The following is a 20,531-nucleotide window of genomic DNA, read 5'->3' as shown; positions in this document are numbered from 1 at the left end:
CAGTAATCCAAAATTGGCATACTAATGAGCATGCAGCTTTCATCCAAGTGGTAATTCAGGAACTCTGTTTACTTTCAACTTAGGGTCTTCACCAACTCCAACATGTGATTTCCAAGAGAATTTGCATATGGGCTTCATCCAGCAACAAAAGGAAGATCTTGGAGAGGAGGGAGTCAAAGGCTTCACGCTAGATGTGGGTATATCACATCTGCTAGAACTGTCACATGCCATAGTGACTGCAAGGGGAAAAAAATGTGGTGCATAGAAGTGTCCAAAGTAGGCCAGTTTCCTTTCTCCTCACCCATTTCTTTCCTCCAAAATGATCTCCATTCTTTAGGAGTATTGATGATAAGGCAGAAGAAGCCATTTTCCTCAATTCAGAGAGCTTGTTTGAAAAGATCCTCATTACTCAATGCTAAACAAATTTCTATGCAATACAGAAAGGTCAGCTATCTATTTGTGATTGATTTCCAAATGCTTGTGTCTTGACCCAGGTTGCACATGCTGGTCCAGCTCAGGGGGAGGAAGAGTATTGATCTTACCTTGTCTCTGCCCAACCACATTATCATCAACGGGGACTTCACCTAGTAACATGATATTGGTGTAAAATAACTTGTCTTCAATCACTCAGGTGTCTGCTAAGTTGGAATCAGGATCTGAGTCCAGGTAAATTGGCTTCTGACCTCGGGTTTTTAACTGCTACACTATCTAGGTCTGGTAAAAGATAAAGAGGTGTAGGCTGGAAGACATGCCTGTCATTCTCATGGTGTCCAGATCTTATCCTGAAGTCTGTGCCAGCAACTTCAGCCTTGGTCTCATGCTCTAGTTTCAGAGCGTAGGGGGCAGGGGAGTGGAAAGTGGAACAGCCAAGTACTTGCCAGTCATTGTGGCAACAACGCCCTCACCCCGTGAAAGTTCTCACTGGAAGCAGGAGCCCTTTGGGTAGGGAGAGTCTCCCTAGACAATTACCATGCTCTTTGTCACCTTGTGGAAAGTTTATAGAAGACTGATTGTGACTTTATTGACTCTACCTTGGCTAATGACTATTTTGTCAGAAATTGATGATTACTTGCTGAGCTTCTTGATCTCCATATGGACATCCATTAACCCACAACAATTGTTGAGCTGACACTAATACTAGCTTAAGCCCTGGGGTCCCTTCATGGCTCTGTTTGAGTATTCAGGAGAACAAAATAACGTACAGGTTCTGATTCCTCTTTATTTATTTTGTAGGATTTCCTTAATGATCTGGTACACTTTTATATAAGCTATGTGTCCTACACCAGGGAATAGAAACACACACATTCCCTTTTATAAAAATAATTCACAATAGTATCTGCCAGTTTTTAGAACTCTGTGCCAAAAACATGAATGTGTATTTTAATTTCCATTCAGCCTGCCCAGCAACAAGGTAGGGACTATGATCCAAGCTTACAGATGAGTGAAGTGAGAATCCGAAAAGGAAATTAGTTTTCCTGAGGTCACACAGCTAGCAAGTGGTAGAACCCAGTGCACACCAGATCTTCCCTCTCCAGAGCCCTGAATCCTAACCACTATGCTATTTTGCATCAGTCTTATTTTCATACCCCATGTCCTTTATGCACAGCCAGAAAATAGGACCATGTTCTGCTCTCATAAAACCATAGTTACAGTTTTTGGTGGATGACATCATCTACCTTTGATCTGATTGAGTACTCAAAATCCTCTATAGCAATTAGCTTAACTCAAAGTGGTTTTCCTCTTCTAATGAAATCTTGATCATTATTGGGAACTAATGCTAGATGGAGCAAAATTCTATGACCTCAATGTTTGACTCCAGAGAAGAGTCAAAAATTATTTTCTAAGAATTTGGACCTAGTCTGACAATAAATAATGTGTACTATTGGTTCTGCCACTTAACTATTATTTTGAGCATGTTACCAAATCTCTCTGTGACTTAGTTTCTTCAACTGTAAAATGTCAATAATGGTAGGGATGCCTGTCTGTACTGAAAAACATTTAGAATATGGTTCTAATTACAGTGGCTCCCTGAATGCTCCCCACCAACAAAATATACATAGAGCTCTCAGCAGTTTTGTATGAACAGTAGAGGAGATGCCTAGCTCAAACTGGGCCAACCAAATTCTCTCCTTCCTCATTCTGAGGATCACTTTCCTCCCACCGAATGGCTTGAGAAAGAGAAAGAAGCTCAGCAGAGAGTGAAAGACTAAATAGATGTGAAAGTAAAGCAGAAATATCCCCCTTGCATCTTCATGCTAAGTTCTCCTTTTTGGCATTTGGAGTCTTACCTGGCAAACCACCTAACTATCTTGTTGGGAGTAAAAAACACAAGAACATCTGTGAAGAGTTTAACCTAGAATAAAGTGAGCATTAATGGATTGTTACACCCTTGGCTCACATCTGGGATGGGCTTTTATTCAGGCATGGGTCTTGTTAGGCTTCTTAGTTGATACAAGAGAAAAAAAAATCTTGAGGTGCTATAGACCAAGAAATGTCTATTTAACCACAGTTAACTGTTTACTTAACTGGCAGCATAAAATAGCTGCAGTACAATTAAATCCAGGTAGGACAATCATGCATCAACAACTGGGGAACTGTTTGGGGGTTGCTGATTCTTTCTAGGGTAGGTGGAAAGCCCAGTCATTTGTGCAAATACAATTGGGATTTCTCTTGGTAGTCTTGGGATTTGCTTTGCACTTCAAATTTATGCGAACAATAGTCTCTGTCTTTTATACCAACATGGTTTCTGAAGAATGTATGTTTACTCTATCTTCTTCCTCAGAGTAGAAGCTCCATGAGAGCAAGTGTGTGCTTGTCCTGCTCCCACCACATCCCGAGCATTTAGCACAGGTTGTGGCACACAGTAAGACATCAAGAGTATTTTTGAAAAAATGAATGCAGTTTTTCATTCCCTGATATTAATACTTGTCTGCAATCACATATCCTGCGAGTGACCTCAGGGCAGGATTCAGATGGAAGCGTGTTCATCTCCAAAGCTGTCTTTCCTGCCAGTTGTGTCTTTCTGAAACTTCCACTTTGACAACTTATGGCACCTATGCAGACCCATCGTCTCTCTTGATCCCCAAATCCCACCCATTCTACCATTGTTCTGTGGACCCCAGTATTTAACCAAAATCCCCCTTCATTTCTTTCTCTTCTTCTAACATGTGTTCATTTAATAATTACTGAGATTAATATATTCCCATCACTGAGCACTAAAGACAAAAGATAAATAAGACCCCATTCAGCCATCAAGATTCTCAAGGAAGAGAAATGTAAAATAATAATAATAATAATAATAATAATAGTAATTAAGTCTAATATTCATGATAAGAACTATGACAAATGCCAAGAGAAAGTTACTCTCCCAGGTGTTAGAGTTGATAAAAGTTTCAGACATTACATTTGGGGCTAAAAATTGATAGAATAAAAATAATTTGGACATACAGAGAAGAAAGGGAAAAAGGAAATTCAAGTTCAAAGAACAGCCTGGCTGTGTTAGTAAAACGTGATGTACTAGGCAAGGTGCAGCAACCATTCCAGGAACAGTGGGGAGTGTGTGGGCAGCAAGAGAGGAGGTAAGCAGGCAAGCTGGGAGCCATTGCCAAGGCTCTGAAGGTCCCACTCGGTTCTAAGAAACCCACAGGGCCAAATAAGCACATGCTTAGGACCCTCAAATTGAAATCACATGGAGACACCCCCCAAAAAAATTAGCTTAATTTCAACATAATGTGACATTTCAAAAAATATTTCTATTTCAAGTTTTAGTATTTTTAGAAAATCTGGATTACAGGACTGGGGTTATGGCTCAGTGGTAGAGTGCTTGCCTGGCAAGTGCGAGGCCCTGGGTTTGATCCTCAATATCACATAAAAATAAATAAATAAACAAAATAAAGGTATTGTGTTTAACCAAAAAATATATATTAAAAAAAATCTGGATTATATATGGAGATATCATCATAACTTATCAGTGTTTAGGGTCTCTAAAGGTATTTATCAGGCTTTAGTCCTGTTAGAAAAATTAAATACTAACTAACCTCAGTTTTAAGCTAGGCAGAATTGAGTAAAGACAGTTTGCAAACTGCTTTATGCATGGTCTATAACTGTACCTCTTAACTCTCTCAAATACTAGCAATTTATGAGGATTGTTTACCCAAAGGACCACAGCTGGCAGCATTTCAGGAACTGTGACAAATGAACTATAATAGGGAGGGTCTTTTCCTGTAGTCCGAGAATTAGGAACCCAGTGAAACTCAAATACCCTACTTTCTAAACTGAAGTCAACCATTTCCCCAGGAACCTATAAAGAGGCTGCAAACTGATCCTGCTACCTCTAACCAGCCCAAACATCTTCTTTATCTTACATTAATATATCTTGTGAGACACAATTCGTGGCCAAAGTTGTACATGCCCTCCCCCCCCCCAGAATCACTGGGGAAGGAAAGAGTATTTTAGAAAATCACTCATCTAGATCAGAAGTTTCTGCAAGAAGGAGGAAATGAAATCTCACTCCTAAGCTGGTTGGTTTCTACACCCCATCCCACCTCCCACTCCAGGCCTGCAGGATGAGAGGCACCCTAGGAGAGTAACATGTATATAGGAAATCTGGGGTCTCAAACATGAAACACCCTACTTTCTAAACAAGGTGAAGTGGAACTCTATCTCAAGAAAATGACATATATTCAGGCAAAGCCCATTGTACCTGCCAGGTGCCCAGCAGCAGAAAGCATCAGACGAAGGCAGAGGGAGAATAAGGTAGCCCACTGTGTCACCAGAAGGGATAGGGAAGCATCTCTGATAGCTCCCCATGCTCTCAATTATAGAGGTGAAAGTTGGGATCAGGGAGGGGAGACGTGCAAAGAGCAGGTGGCACCCTTGCTACCTGGTACCCAGCTCCTAGATTGGAATTTCTCTGGACATACTCCACACACGTAGTACATACCTGGCCCACAGCAGACATTTAATATTAATGTTGAAGATGAAAAATTGAATGAAAGCACATAATGAAGGTTGGTGCCCATCTTCCCACCCCACCCACCCCACCCTAGCTTTCCCAGTTTAGGAGTCCTATTTGTTGGGTAGAGGAGGGTGTTCCCTTGGCACAGAAGCTTGCTTAAATAACATGGTGTTTCCTGGGTCAGGTATGGGGTGGTCTCCTGCAACACCAGTTTCTGGGCAAGGCTTAGGCTTCCACAGTCCATAGGCCCTGGTTGCATGCCAGCTCAGTGGGTGGAAGGGTATAAATCTCAGCTACTCTTGAGCCCTGCCACATGTGCACCTAAGACTTCCAACAGCAACATGAAGTTGGGAGGCTTCCTTCTTCTTGTGGCACTCATCTTCCTCAGCCTTGAGTTACAGGAGCTTCAGGCTGCGGTGAGACCATTGCAACTTTTGGGTGAGTCCAGCCAGAAAGCGGCCCTATTCTTCTTCAAATGAAAACTCTAGAAAGTAGAATTTCAGGTACCAGTGTGTGCAGGAGGAAGGGGGAGAAGGAGGAAAGAGTCTCCTTAAAGAGACATTGAAAGGACCCCCCCGCCCCAACACACACATACACACACACACACACACACACACACACTTTGGTAGCCACCGCGCATCTTCCCTGAGCAGGAATTCTCTCCTGCCCCTGCTTTCTCTCTCTCTTTCTCCCGGTTCATTCCGCCATCTGGACTCTCTATTTTTCTCCTTCTGTCCCCTCATCAGCCATCCTCCATCTCCCTCTTCACTAGCTTCTTTCTTGAATTATCTGGAGAAAATATTTGCTTTAGGATGCTAAACGTGGAACCATCACGACTTCTTCTCCCTTTACCACCACCATTGTCAAAGGAGGAGTATTTTTTTTTAAAGAGAGAGGGAGAGAGGGAGAGAGAGAGAGAGAGAGAGAGAGAGAGAGAGAGAGAGAGAGAGAGAGAATTTTAATATTTATTTTTTAGTTATCGGCAGACACAACATCTTTGTTTGTATGTGGTGCTGAGGATCGAACCCAGGCCGCACACATGCCAGGCGAGCGCACTACCGCTTGAGCCACATCCCCAGCCCCACAAAGGAGTATTCTTAATTCTCTGTAACTTGGTTCCTAACAGCTTGAAGAGAATAATGGCTTCAGGAGAATAATGGGGGCAGGAATCCAGGCTGTGGATTCCTGCCCCCATTATTCTCCTGAAGCTTCTCCCCGTGGTCCCATGACAAATCCCCTGACTTCTCAGTTGCAAAGTCTTCAACCTCCACAGCATCTAATATTGTTTGCCCTCCTTTAGTTCTCAAGCTTTCTTCTCTCCTGGATTATCTTTCACTGTATCTTATTCTTCTCCCTAAATATTAGAGGATTCGATTTACTCCTCTCTCTTCTTTGCTCTTTTCCTCCTACCCCATCCTATTTTGGTCCATTCTTTGAAACTGTTTCTTCACCTGCTCCTTCAACTCTCGCTGCCCCACTGTTTCTGGCCTGATTGCTCCACCTCAACAGCTTCTAACACCTTTCCCTGACTCTAGAGTTTTCCTTTTGCAGGTTGCATGGGTGTTAAATCCTGCTCCATCCTATGCTCCCACACCAGAATGATCTTCCTGAGTGAATAGCCTCTTTTGGCCTATCAAATGAAATCCCAAGTCCACAGGTCCTGGACATCTGCCTTTTTTTTTCTTCCCCTGCTTCCGTTTCCTGCTTAGCTTCCAGCTGCTCATAATACTTATGCAGACTTCCATTTGCCATTCCTCCTGGATTCCTCTTATTCCAGGGTGGGGAGTGAGACCGATGAGGTGCCTAGGGTTCAAGATTGAAAGCTGCACTGGATCGCAAGGTTGTGCAAGTTCCTCCTTAACTTTTGGACACTATGCAGGGCACTGACCTCCCTCTCACTCCAACCCGGTTGCATTTTCCCATTGTGAATTCTTGCTAGTAATTCTTTTCTCACAATGCTCCACCTGCCTCCTCCCATTAATTCTGCCTTCAAAATATCCTTGCTCTTCAAGATTCACCTTTTACAATTACTCTAATGGAAATAACAACTTACTTCCTCTGAGCCCCCTGAGTCCTCTGGATCTACCTCTCTTGGGACACTTGTGAAATATTGTTGGGTTTTTTTTTTAACATTAAAAAAAATTTTAATTGTAGACGGGCACACTACCTTTGTTTTACCTATCTATCTATCTATCTATCTATCTATCTATCTATCTATCTATTTTACATGGTGCTGGGGATCCAACCCAGTGCCTCACATGTGCTAGGCTAGTGCTCTACCACTGAGCCACAACCAGTCCTGCTATTTTATTTTTAGTACTTGGAATGTAAGTCTTATCTCAACTGTTAGATTCCGAGCTGCTTGTCTTACATCTCTATATTTCCTGAATAACTTCCTCTATGCTTGATATATAATAAGAAATCAACAGTAAGTACTTATGAGTGACTAAACTGCCATCAGGGGGGACAAGGGATCTTTGATGTCCTCACAACAAATCAACAACAGCTACTGAGAACATGGAGGGATCACACTAATTCCTGTAAAGTACATCATAGACATCCCTCAGGGCCCTTGTTACATCCCTCAGATACTGCTAGTCAATCATGGCACTCTCTTCTCTCTGAACATGGATATGGCATCTGAGCCTGCTCAGCATAGTACCAAAGAGCCATCTCCATTGATTGGAGTTCACAATGGAGAACGAGCTTTATTTTTTCCTGCTAGATCTAAGGGCCCCATTTTACAGAGGAGGAAACAAAGGCCAAGAGAAGTCCAGAGATAGAATCAGGTAGAGCAATTCCTGAAAACAGCTAAGTAGCCAATCTAGGCACAGCATACATTCATCTACAGCACTGCATGGTACTTTGCTAGAAGCCCCTGTGAGATCTTAACCAGATCTTTAGTCCTACTTCATTGGTTCCAAAAACCAATCTTGGGACTCTGGGAACTTGGGGACTCTCCACTCAGGTCAAGAGTGACTCCTTGACATTTAGAGATGTGCTCTTCATGTCAGGTCAATTTCACCATGTGGGCCAGCAGAAGGCCAAGGGACCAGGCAGGTCAGGGGTGAATCCCACTTCTGTATCTATTAGCAGGCAAGTCACATCTGTGAACCCCAGCTGCAAAAAACTATAAAATGGGGATAGTTAGACTCATCGCACAAGGTGACTGCAGGGGACCCTTGAAGATAGTCAGTAAATGTGAGTCTCCCCTTCCTTGCAGTGTAGGGAAGTGAGGACATTCAGGGGACCTCTTTGCACTTATCCTCCACAAACACAAACACTCTCTCCCCATCTCTAAGTTAGGCTTTACTTTATTGAGGTTATTTAACTGAAATATACAATACGTTAATGAGTATTAGTCTGCCAGTAATCATTTATAAATTATAATACTAAATTGAAAGAAAGAAGTGGAACTTCTTCCTTAATCCTGGACTGTCATCCCCAGTGCGTGAACCTCAGGCACAGTGGTTTTCAGCTGGTCTGTTCTAACTTAGGGGCCTGTGCTGAGCTCTGCAGAGGTGACTGGGACTGTGGACCAGGGGAGCATTGTGTCAGCACCGGGTGTGGACATGATTGTGCTTCTGACTAAATACAGGTAAAAACATCCTGCTTCCCCAAACTTGCCCTACCCAAGCAGGTTGTACACATGGCTCCCTTTTAGACTTTCCAAAATTGGGTGCAACAGAAGCCTGTCTTCTAGTAGCCTCTCCCTCTTCACTCCCAATAAAAGTTGTATCCCATCACAAGATAGTGATTTCCAAACTTTTAAAATAATTTCCTTACCCAGTATATCCTGGGGGGAAAAAATCAGGCTATTTTTTTTTTTTAGAAAAATAAAAGAAGATAAAAATAACCCATTGGGCTGGGGATGTGGCTCAGGCAGTAGCGTGCTCGCCTGGCATGCGTGCAGCCCGGGTTCGATCCTCAGCACCACATACAAACAAAGATGTTGTGTCCGCCGAAAACTAAAAAGTAAATATTAAAAAAAAAAATTCTCTCTCTCTCTCTCTTAAAAAAAAAATAACCCATAATCCCACAACCCCCCAAAATGTCTGCTTAACATGATGGTGCATATTTTAAACATAAATATATAATATGTATTTTAAAATGAGAATCTTATGCCTATTTCAATTTCTCAATTATTTGACTTAAAAATCACTAGTGAAAAATTTTAGTATTAAAAGTGAGTCTTCCATCCCATCATCTCTACTGGCATTAAGCCCATCATATATGATGTACTTAATTATATTAATAATTACTAATATTATAATTATTAATATATTAATAATAGTAATATTATAATTAATATTATAAAAATAAGATAGCTCTTATTTTTATAATATTAATATGACTATAATGAATAGTGAATTAAACATGCCCATATTAATTCTCTTGGGGTAAATTTTAAGAAGCATAATTATTGACCAAGTATAATTATTGACCATTTGATAGTTATTGCCTTGTTGACCTATAAGCATCCCTCTCCTATAAAAGATATTTCAGGGGACACATGTGGTAGTTTCTTTATTTTCAGTAGCTATTAATTAAAGAAAGCATAGTAAAAAGCCACCATGATTCAGTTTTGATCTAAATTAAGTTGTACTAAACACAATAGAATCAGTATACATTTTTAAAACAAACCATTTGTCTTCAAAACATATTACTTGTCCAATCCACCCGCAATCCTTGGAATGCTCAAGACCTTGCTGGCCACTTGAAGCTGCTATGGATTTTCAGAATTATATTCTGTGGATCCAGGTCCCCAAAACAGTAGGTCTCACATATAAATTTTTTGTCCATTTCTCAAAGAGTTATCTTAAGGGCCATCTTCTCTAATAACTGCTCATCTCTTCCTGTACTTTCTGCCTGCAGTGATGGGACTTTCTGGAGCTTCTTGACTGGAAAGAGAAATGAAAATCGGGACCTGTGGATGGAGACTACAAGTAGTATGGGGGAAGGGAAGAGGAGGTGTTTGTTTCAATAAATAATCACTTTAAAAGCATCCACACTACTTGAGTTATTTGGTGAGAGGTGACAGTGAAGATGAGGAAGGTGTGGAGGAAGATACATGACATTTGTTGAATATTTTCAATGCGACAAGGAATATGTTAAATTCTTCACAAGCATTATCTAAGTTATTCTTTTTGGGGGGAGGGGGGAAATGCCGGGGATTGAACTAAGGGGCACTCAACCACTGAGCCACATCCCCAGCCCTATTTTGTATTTTATTTAGAGACAGGATCTCACTGAGTTGCTTAGCACCTTACCATTGCTAAGGCTGGTTTTCTATTCGAGATCCTCCTGCCTCAGCCTCCTGAGCTGCTAGGTTTACAAGCATATGCTACTATGCCCAACTTCTAAGTTATTCTTACAACTATCTTTTGACTATGCTTATCATGACCATTTCATATGTAAGAAATGAGTTTGGGTAAATTTAGTAATTTGCATAAGATTAATTACATAATTACATAAGATAGGAGTTGGGGCCTACACTTTTATCCCGTGTCAAACTCTTAGGGATAGGCATTATAACACAGTAATTAGGACCATCTACTCTGAATTTCAAGCCAAGTGACACACGCAGCTGTGTGGCCTTAAGCAAATATCCTGACATTTTTGTGTTTCAGTTTCCTCATTTGTACAGTAGTATAGACATCATAGACCTACAAAGAGTTTAGTTCTTGTAGAGTGCTTGACATAGTGCCTGACATAGTGGTCCCAACAGTTGGTTCCCCATATCCAAACGGGTTCTGAATCCATAGATTCAACCAGCTGCAGGATGAAACATGTGGGACAAAAAAAAAAATTGTGCCTGCCATGAAATGTGTAGATCTTTTTATCTTCTCATTATTCTTTAAACAATATAACAACTATTTACATGACATTTACATTGCAATAGACATTATGAGTAATCTAGAAATGACTTAAACTACATGGTAAGATGTATGCAGGTGATATGCAAATACTATGCCATTTTAAATAAGGGACTTGAGCCTTCTCAGATTTTTATATCTTCAGGGGAGTCCTAGAACCCAATGAATCATGAACTCCAAGAGATAACTATATTCAATAAATGTTTACTATTATTACTATTATTATTATTACCAAATAGATGAACTGTTGACCCTTAATTTTATAAGAATCTAGAACAAGACACAAGGCCAATTCTCTTTCCCAGTCTCTAGTTTCTAATTTTAACCTGGATATTAAAATTCAGCCCCTCATTTCTGTTTTTTCCCCCCATTATAAAAAATATGGGAGGTAAAAATGTCTAATAATTTCTTGTTTATGTTCTTCATAATCACAGACCTAAGACTTAGCTGGCCTAGGTTAAAGTCTGATTTTGACCAATGCTGTTAATGTGGACCTTGACAAACTATTTAAGTTCTCTAGCATCATTTCATTCACTATAAAGAGAGAAAATAATAATATTTCATCATTTGAATGCTAAAGTTCATAAAACTTCATAGTTTACAAAGCATTTTCACAAAAAGTGCCATTTGGTTTTCACATCACCCAATAGATGGAAACTAGAGGGCCCTGAATAAACAATTAAAACAGTGAATTTACTCATTTTATCAATAAGTATAGGTGTACACCTACTGCATCCATGTGCTTGCTAGCACTGAGTATACAATGGTCAATGAGACAGACAAGATTTGTGCCTTCATGAAACTCACTTTCTAGAAGAGGAAACAGATAACATGTAAGTAAACAAACAAACAAAAACAATAACTACAGATTATCATAAATGTTCTGAAAAAATAAACAAGGATGTGAACTAGAGTGGGGGTATGCAAGCTTGATTTATGTTGCAAATGTGAAAGAAATGCAATTCCAGAATAAGGTTCCAGATCAGCCAATGAAGAAGTTAAAAGAGAAATGGCTATAAACTTGTCTAACACTCCTTAAAGCCCCTCAATCACTATAAGACTATTTAAATATTGAGAGTGCAAAAGATCAAAGATGTGTGAGGAAATTTTCTTGGGAGAAACTGTTAGTTTTCATAGTCTCAAGGGTTGGAGGTGGGTGTTGGGGTGCTACTGTCTAACCTCAAGTCAATGAAATGGGCTTTCAAAAGTCTCCCTGAGAGCTTGATAAATTTTTCCTTCAGTTGATGATCACCATGAAGTAGGAATATTCATTTCTATCCACAAGGATATAATCTAAGTATACCATTGTCAATCTCAACAGATTGACATTGGTACACTTTACAATATCTGGGTCATTCAATATTAAATAACACTATATAAGGGTAATCTATGTTGTAGCTTACTACAAACTCCTCTAAACCCAGATTATTCCCAGTCTCTTCACACCAACTCCAGTATAGTAAGGACCAGGCCTTACATCCTTCTATCCTAGTGTGTTGAACATCTCTTAAGCACTACTTCAAATACTTTTGGCTTAAACTCTTAGAATCATACTTTCAGCAATGATTTACCTCAGTAAACTACTTAGTGTGGTTGTCAAATATAACTTGTCAGAACCTTGCCCCAAACATATACTCTATATCCCACACCATCTCAGTTTTGCCTCAGGGCTGCTTTAACTATGCAACAGGAGACTCCTCTAGGAAACATTGCACATTGATGCATGTTAACCACAGAGCTAATGCCTAGCCAGGTGATAATTGACAATAGAGGTCAAAAGCTGGCAGATATATGCTTCTGTCCTCCATTCCTCAGGAGGGAGTTCTGAGAGCATTCCATAAGATTTCTCAGAAACTCCAAAGGATTGGGCTGGGGCTGTAGCTCAGTGGTAGAGCACTTGCCTTGAAGGTGTGAGACCCTGGGTTCGATTCTCAGCACCACATATATATAAATAAGATATTGTGTCCACCTACAACTAAAAAAAACAAACAAACAAAAAAAAAAAACTCCAAAGATTGAGCAATAAGTCATCTCTCACAATGCCCAATTCAATAGCATATATTTGTATTGATTCTCCTTCCTTCCCTGTTTATTCCTGAATAAATGACTCACATACCAATCTTGCCTGAGGCTCTATTTTGAGGGAGTCCCAACTAAAACATCTAGAGACTAGGTTTCAACTTTTGATCTTCTCTGAGAAAATGCTTGAACAGTATCACAAATACACATGCATACATGCACATATATAACACTTATATACACTTATTCCAAGAATGAACATGAATAATGGAATCTAAATCCAAACAAAAAAATAAATAAACATTTTTCCCCAAAGAAGCTCAAATTCTTCAAAGAACTAGCTCTGCTAAAAAGCACATTCACAATTTTCAATGATGACCAGTGTTTTATTCTCAGGATAAAACATGTATATTCGGATGACTTCAAGATTTTTCCAGGAGCCAGAGGTGAAGATTTATAGAACTCAAAAGTCCTAAAGATGCTTTTCTCAGTCTACCCAAATGTGAATGTCCAGTCTTCACCTCCTGGGTGACTGAAAACTGATCAAATTGTTTAAATGGCTATTTTACTTCCCAATTTCTTGCCTCCAAGCTTTCAGAAAATCTTGGGGTCTGCAATCCCAACCAGGTCACCCCCAGGCAGGTTATATTTTCTATACTTCAATTTAAACTTCAAAATTACTTTCCTAGTGGTGAGAGGTGGCTCATGACCCACAAGAACACTCACTGTCAGAAGAGAAGCAAAGGGAACAAAGAAACAGTCAGCTGTCACCAAAATACTGGAAAGCTGCCCTATATTTTATTGGCCAGATTTTAATCACATAGATGGAATCAATTGCAAGGAATACTGGGTAATGTAATCTTTAGTCAGGGTGCATTTGTGCTTGGGGAAAAATCAGGGGTTCTAACACGCTGTAAGGGGAGTAGAAGGACTTCTGAGAACCACCAGTTTCCGCCATTGCCATTCACAGCAACCCTTCTCCAACTCCAGCCCTAATCTGAAACTCTAGTACTCAACAGAACTGTCAGCCGTGCCCCAAAACAAACTTTCTGAGAGGTCAAATAGAGAACCCACTTTTCAGTCTGCGCTCAGAAGAGGTTGGCGGCGAAATATTTTTAAGCTGATTTCAGACAGCACCTGCAGGGTACCCGGCTGAAGGGTACAGCAGTCGTGGGAACCTCTTCGTTTGCCTTTCTGGTCTATATTAGGCATTCCGGAACTAGATTGCAGAACCCGGGAATGCCCCGGAAGTATTTTCCAGGGGCCTTACGTAGGGAAGATGGCGGCGGTGCAAGTTGCCGGCTCGCCGTCGTGCGGGCAGCCACGAGAGGCGCCACGGGAGCCGCCCCCTGAGCAGGACAATGGGTTCCGCCGGTTGTCGGCCAGGCTCCGCGCCCTGCGCCCGGATGACAGCAGCTCCGCCCGCACCGAGATCCACCTGCTCTTTGACCAGCTCATCTCCGAGAACTACAGCGAGGGCGGCGGCGTGGCCGCAGAGGTAGGCGCCTCGCCTGTGGGAGACGGGGAGCCGCGCTGTTGCCACGGCCCCACCCTCAGGGAACCCAGCTGGTAACTCCAGCCTGCCTCTCCTGGCTGTTCTCACCCCGCGCCCCGGATGACTTAATTCCAGGCCGGCTTGCTCCCTCTGATCCTGGCATATTCTCTGCTGCCCTCCATCTGAAAGATTCTGCAGTGGTTGGCAAACTCTCATCTTTCAAAGCCCAGTTTGATGATTTCTGCTCTAACACCTCGCATCTGGCACCACCTTTCCATTCTCACGCTCCACTTCCATTCTGTGCATCCCAAACCTTTTGTCAATTAAATTCATAACTACTGTTTATTTAATGTGTACTTTACCATGAACCATGCCAGGAATCTTAGAGTGTGCATAATTATTAGGTCGTTTTTCGCCGATGGAAACATTGAAGTTCACAAAGATCCATTATCACGTTGTTGGCAAACAACAGCTAGAAGTGGAGCCTCAGTCTGTAACAAAGTCCCTGTTTTCCGTTCTTCCTCTACCCCCTCTGCCTCCTCTTTAGAAGTTCTTTTCGCTATCCGAGAAATCTTATTTATACACATCAAGTCTTGGATCTCACTTAATAATCTTCTAAACACTTGAGCCACAGCCTTCTCATATTCACAGGCAAGTCAAGCTTGACAGTTTTTAAAAATGATGTTACCTCTACACACTTTCATTCCCAATCCATCCCATCCTCCAGGACATGCAAAACACAAACCCTTGTTCTTTTCCCTTTCCTTTGATTGGAGCCTGTCCAATCCAGATTCTTCAGAATCTCTTTCAAACGTGTTTCTCAGTCCATACCATTCTCTTTGTTCCCACTGCTAGTGCCTTTGGCAAGATGACTCTAGCCTGGACTGTTGCACTGGTCTTCTCTAAACTGAATGCCTTCCTCTGGTCCAACCCTTTTGCTGTGCTGCCAGAGTGATTTTTTCTTTGGTTTAAAAAAAAAAAACAAAAACTGCCTATAAAAATGAAAACCTGACCTGGGAATATCTATACATATTGGTAAATGGTTGAAGCAAAATTGCCCAACAATTTATACAAGTCAATATGGAGGCGCTGGGGATGTGGCTCAAGCGGTAGCTCGCTTGCCTGGCATGAGTGCCCCCCGGGTTCGATCCTCAGCACCACATACAAACAAAGATGTTGTGTCCGCCAATAACTAAAAAATAAATGTTGAACTTCTCTCTTTCTCTCTCTCCCTCCCTCTCTCACTCTCTCTTTATTTAAAAAAAAAAAAAAAGTCAATATGGGGTTCAAGAAAGGAGGGGAATTTTAAAATATGCATATGTTTATATATGCAGAAAAAATCCAGAAGAATGCACAGCAAAATAATAGTGTGAGTGGGATTAAGAAGTCAGGAAGACTTTTGATTTATTTGTATGCTTTGATATTTTTGCAAAAATATGTGCTTTTCCAGTTTTCTCTCCCATCACTCCTCCTTCTGTGTCTTGTCTGCATTTCGAAGGTACTGTTCTTGCTGCTGGTGTTTCGCATCTTCCAAGTCTTTACACAGTTCCTTTTTTTTTTTTTTCCTTGAAGTGTTTTTTTGATAGTTGATCTGTTTGCAAAAATTCTGTTCATCCTTCATTTCATTCCAGATTCTATATAATTGTACACAAGACTGCATAATCACTATTTTCCCACAATGTTTGTACTTAATTCTTTCAGCACTTAATTTAATTATTTATGTGTATTCTGTCTCCCTCACTAGACTCTGAGCTCTTTAGGTTCAGGAAAATGTTTGCTTCACTTTTGGAGCCCAAGGACCTAGCCTACTACCTGGCACATAGTAGGTGCTCAGAGCCTTTATATTCAGTAAACACCAATAAATGAATGATATGATGTACAAATAGGTTCCTCTTTTTTTTAATAATTCTCCAATTTTACATAAAATTTATGTGTCGTTTCCAATTTTCCTAATGACATTGAAAATGTAGTTGGCTTACGTTTTTTGGTGTATTTAACTTCATTATTTGCTTTTATATGCTGGAAGCCTTTCTTTGGTTATTTAATTCTATTGTCTATACATGGTAGAGACTCTGGAGTCTTTAGTTTGACAAAAATGACATTTATACTTTTCCTTTTTTAGCACACCCTATTTTTGTGCTGTTATTTCATCTTTTTCTGCCTCACATTTTATTCAGATGTCATCTTTCCCTATTCTTCAGTATGAACATTCATTTTAATCCCATTTTTCTGTGATTGGTACGGGGATGGGGGTGGCTTTCACTTGATTAATGGGAATGTTACCTTTGTGTGGCTTTTTTGTTTGTTTGATTGTTTTTTTCTTGGTAGGATGTCAGTGCTCTTCTTGTCCAAGCTTGCCGACTGGTGCCTCTTAATCAGAATCATCTTGTCAGCAAAGTGTCTCAGCTGATCCACCATTTACTAAACAGATTACAGGTAATCATGTATGTAACTTTAGGATTCAGATCATGAACTTTGAGAATAAGCAAATGCTTTTGAAATACTATATCCATGGTAGGTATGATAAACTAATCTTTTGAGACACTAGGAAAAGCAAATGCCTCAGTATGATATTAAAACAAGCCAGGCATGGTGGTGCACATCTGTTATCCCTGCAACTTGGGAGGCTAAGGCAGGAGGATCACCAGTTTGAGGCCAGCCCCAGCTACTTAGGGAGATCCTCAGCAACTTAATGATACCCTATCTTAAAATAAAAAGTAAAAATACTGGGGACTGGGAATATAGCTCAGTTGGTAGAGTGAGTGCTTGCCTCACACGCACAAGGCCCTGGGTTCAATTCCCAGCACCACCAAAAAAAAAAAAAAAGTAAAAACGTTGGGGATATAGCTTAGTGGAAATCACCCCCGGGTTCAATACCCAGTACCAAAAAAATAAAAATGATACTAAAACAAACATTACTCTGACCAGAAGAACATTATTCTGCACAATTCTAGAAGTTTGTCTATTAGAAGCATATTAGAAGTATTCCTATTGATTCAGTAACCACTGTGTCAACCAGGCCTCCTGACCTTAGATTTTTTTTTTTTTTCGTGGTATGTACGGTTGACCAAGATACATCTCAGGATTGAAATGATCCCAGAATTCTTTCCTACCAATATTTTTTCTCTTTCCTCAAACTATCATTTTTTGTTATTTATTTTTTATGTACATAAAATCTAAGAAGTAGCTTGGGGAAGAGGGTACACCAGGATAAAAAGACACCAGTTATTTATATCAAGATCTAAACTGCAGCTCCCTACCTATTTCTAGAACCTTTTCCAACTTGCTAGATAAACCCACTTTGATTTTTAGGATTAAGACTGTTACACATGAGTACATGAATGTAATTGAGAGTGAAAAGCATTATCAATTAGCATATGTCTACTAGGATGCTTAGGGTTCAAAAAACAGAAAAGTCAATCCAAAGTACCAAAACAATAAAAAGGAAGAAACAATTAATGCCACATTTCAAGTCCCAAAGGAAGCAGCTCTAGAGTCCCTTAATAATAAGAGATTTTGCAGTCCTTAGTGTGTGTTATACTCAGCCTCTCTGATAGTCATAAGATGGCTGCCTCCATTCTAGGCATCCTGTGCAAAATAACTAAATAACATTCCACAGAAGCCAGATTATCCCTGTTAATTTTGTGTCTCTTTTATTTACAAATGAGGAAATTTGTCCCATAAATTCTCCAGTAGACTCTCCTGATATCTCATTGGAGACTTAAGTCATATAAACATCTCTCTAAACCAGTCTCTGAAAAAAGGGAATGGAATTACCATGAGTGGCTTAAAACAGTGATTTCAACCTTGACTGCACATTAGCATCACCTAGAGGGCATAAGCTTCCTAAATGATTACACTGTGCAGCCACAGTGGACTTACTTCAGGGTTTCTGACCCTTGACACTATTGATTTTTTTTTTTAACTGTTGATATTTTGAATTAAATAATTCTCTATTATGGAGGCTGTCTTGTGCATTGTAGGATATGTTTAGCAGCAATCATCACGTCTACTCATTTGATGTCAATAGCACCTTTTTAATTGTAACAATCAAAAATGTCTACAAACATTGTGCCAGATGTTCCCTGGTGGTCAAGATTGCCTCTGGTTGAGAACTACTAAACTAATTAGGATTTGCTAGAGGTTTTATGTGAGAGAAATGGGCATTTGAGTAGAATCAGAACTCTGCCATGAGGGAAGGAGAACATGGATAGGTAGCCTGGTGGTCGAGATTGCCTCTGGTTGAGAACTACTAAACTAATTAGGATTTGCTAGAGGTTTTATGTGAGAGAAATGGGCGTTTGAGTAGAATCAGAACTCTGCCATGAGGGAAGGAGAACATGGATAGGTAGCCAACAATGTCTACTACATGAGATAGGCTGTTTTCAAGTTTAGAATGTTTCAAACTGATGGGAGGTGGCTTCCAAATATTGACTAGTCTCAGGGGTGTACTTGTGACACCTATAGTTCATAACCACCTTTCTGGCATTTGATGACTATTTGTCCTATCATGTCCATAAATTGATAGTTGGATTAGCCTGATCTGTGCCAAGAAGATTATAAAATAAGGGGGGACAGAGATGTGCCATTTCTCATTGTATTCCCCACACCATGCTAGCAACACAGTAGCTATTTAGCAGGCATATTTATTCACCATATATTGAGTGATTACTATGTATAAGGTAGTTTAATTGAATTAAGACAATTCAGTGTTTTAAGTCCTGTAGGTTAGTATTTACAGCTATCAGTGTATAGTTAGTTCAAGGAAAATTTACAAGGTTTTACTTTGAGTGGAGGGACTAAAGGGAAAGAAGTGAACGAGACCCTGGGACATTCCAAAGGCCTCTAACCTGATCAAACTTTCAAAGATTTAGAGGTGATCCTTTCGACCCCAAAAAGGTGGATATATACTCCTTGCACAACTTGATTCAGGTGAGCATAGATAATCTCTAAAAAGACAAAAACATTTTTAAGAAGTTAGATCAACTGTATTTTTTCCTCTCTCGGTAGGTGATTGTTGATGAACAGAACTTGGATTTCCTGATGGGATATACTATTTCAGCTATTCATCAGTGTAGTTCCTGGACACACATGGAAATCCTTCAAGCCCTGGCAGCTCTGGTTTACTGCAATGGCTCAAAATGTCAAAAGGTAATTTTAACTGTGTCCTGATTTTTTTTTTTTTTTTTGAAAGATGAGGAGCAGAGGCTTTGGAGTCAACAGACCTATCTTTAGGTTTTTATCCTGCCATTAATTGGATATGTAGCTTTGATTTACAATCTTAGCCTTGTAAATACTTGGCACTCTTAACTGTTAACCATCATTATTATCATTACCCATCATCTGCACAACCATGTCTAAAAAGCTTTAGCAACTACCTAGTAATGATCCTTCTGCCATTTTTTTGGCATATTTACTACACCCATCTGAAAGATTTACCTAACAGCTAGTCTTTTTTTTTTTTTTTTTTTTTTTAATAGCTAGTCTTTTGACATTTAACTGCCCTTTAGATAAAAAAATAAAATCTGTCTAAATAGTAATATTTTCCTGGAAGCTTTTCCTAAACCAACATTGATTATTATTTTGTTTTAGTACCTCCCAGACTTGCTAGGCAAGACCGGCCTCTTAACAACATTGATTGACTTGGCTCAGTCTGACCCTGAAGTCAGGAGAGCTGCAGTGCATTGCATGGCAAACTTATGTCTCAGGTATGTGGATCCAGGCAGTTTTCCCAGTAGTTAGAATATAGTGTCTCTCGGGCCCTTTTATAGATTGTTTCATCTGTCTGAAACAAGAGCAACTTAGAAAAAATATCCCAATTTGCATTTCCCAGGTTATTTAATAAGGTCATTATATGATGTGATTTTAATCAAATAAAGTTCATAATGAAGAAAAAATATATATGCTAAAAGTAATAGTCAATGTTTTGTTTTCTATTGGTATGAATTCTAGTCATATTGTCTTTTAGAAGGGTATAGTCGTACCAGTTTAAGCTCTGGTGAGATTTATCTGTCAAAGCTGGTTTCTTCTCTCTTAAGAAGATGTAATTAGTCTACAATATGCAATAGAAAATGAACAACACAAACTTGAATTTGTATCTAGGTACCACAGTGGTGTATGGTGGCTAAAAATACAGGTTCAGTCATGTGATTCTAACTCAACAGAACCTCTTTGCATTATTTTT

At 39.9% G+C, this 20,531-nt stretch overlaps 2 protein-coding genes across 3 annotated transcripts in view; both read left to right on the top strand.

Moving 5' to 3' along the window:
* The first annotated feature begins 5,298 nt into the window (after positions 1-5,298).
* LOC143410416 (protein Wfdc21-like) lies at positions 5,299-8,549 on the top strand. Its single transcript, XM_076871278.1, has 2 exons — positions 5,299-5,395; positions 8,455-8,549. Exons 1-2 carry the CDS (start codon positions 5,299-5,301, stop codon positions 8,547-8,549), a joined length of 192 nt encoding a protein of 63 aa, XP_076727393.1.
* A 5,549-nt stretch (positions 8,550-14,098) lies between these two features.
* Heatr6 (HEAT repeat containing 6) overlaps positions 14,099-20,531 on the top strand; it is a 33,476-nt gene continuing 27,043 nt past the window's right edge. The window contains exons 1-4 of one of the 2 annotated variants that reach the window (XM_076870154.1): positions 14,099-14,350; positions 16,676-16,783; positions 19,358-19,498; positions 19,940-20,055. In XM_076870154.1, the coding sequence (XP_076726269.1) occupies positions 14,132-14,350; positions 16,676-16,783; positions 19,358-19,498; positions 19,940-20,055 (584 nt within the window). In that variant the 5' untranslated portion in view covers positions 14,099-14,131. The remainder of the gene's footprint in view (positions 14,351-16,675; positions 16,784-19,357; positions 19,499-19,939; positions 20,056-20,531) is intronic. The other variant, XM_076870153.1, reaches the window with a different exon arrangement.

Source organism: Callospermophilus lateralis, chromosome 11, assembly GCF_048772815.1.
Source record: "Callospermophilus lateralis isolate mCalLat2 chromosome 11, mCalLat2.hap1, whole genome shotgun sequence".
NCBI lineage: Eukaryota > Metazoa > Chordata > Mammalia > Rodentia > Sciuridae > Callospermophilus > Callospermophilus lateralis.
This window is presented reverse-complemented; position numbering and strand designations above follow the sequence as displayed.

Coding starts and splice junctions, on each gene's coding strand:
- LOC143410416 (XM_076871278.1), top strand. CDS start 5,299: ATGAAGTTGGGAGGCTTCCTTCTTCTTGTGGCACTCATCTTCCTCAGC. Junction 5,396..8,454: donor GAGACCATTGCAACTTTTGG/GTGAGTCCAGCC, acceptor GTTCTAACTTAG/GGGCCTGTGCTGAGCTCTGC.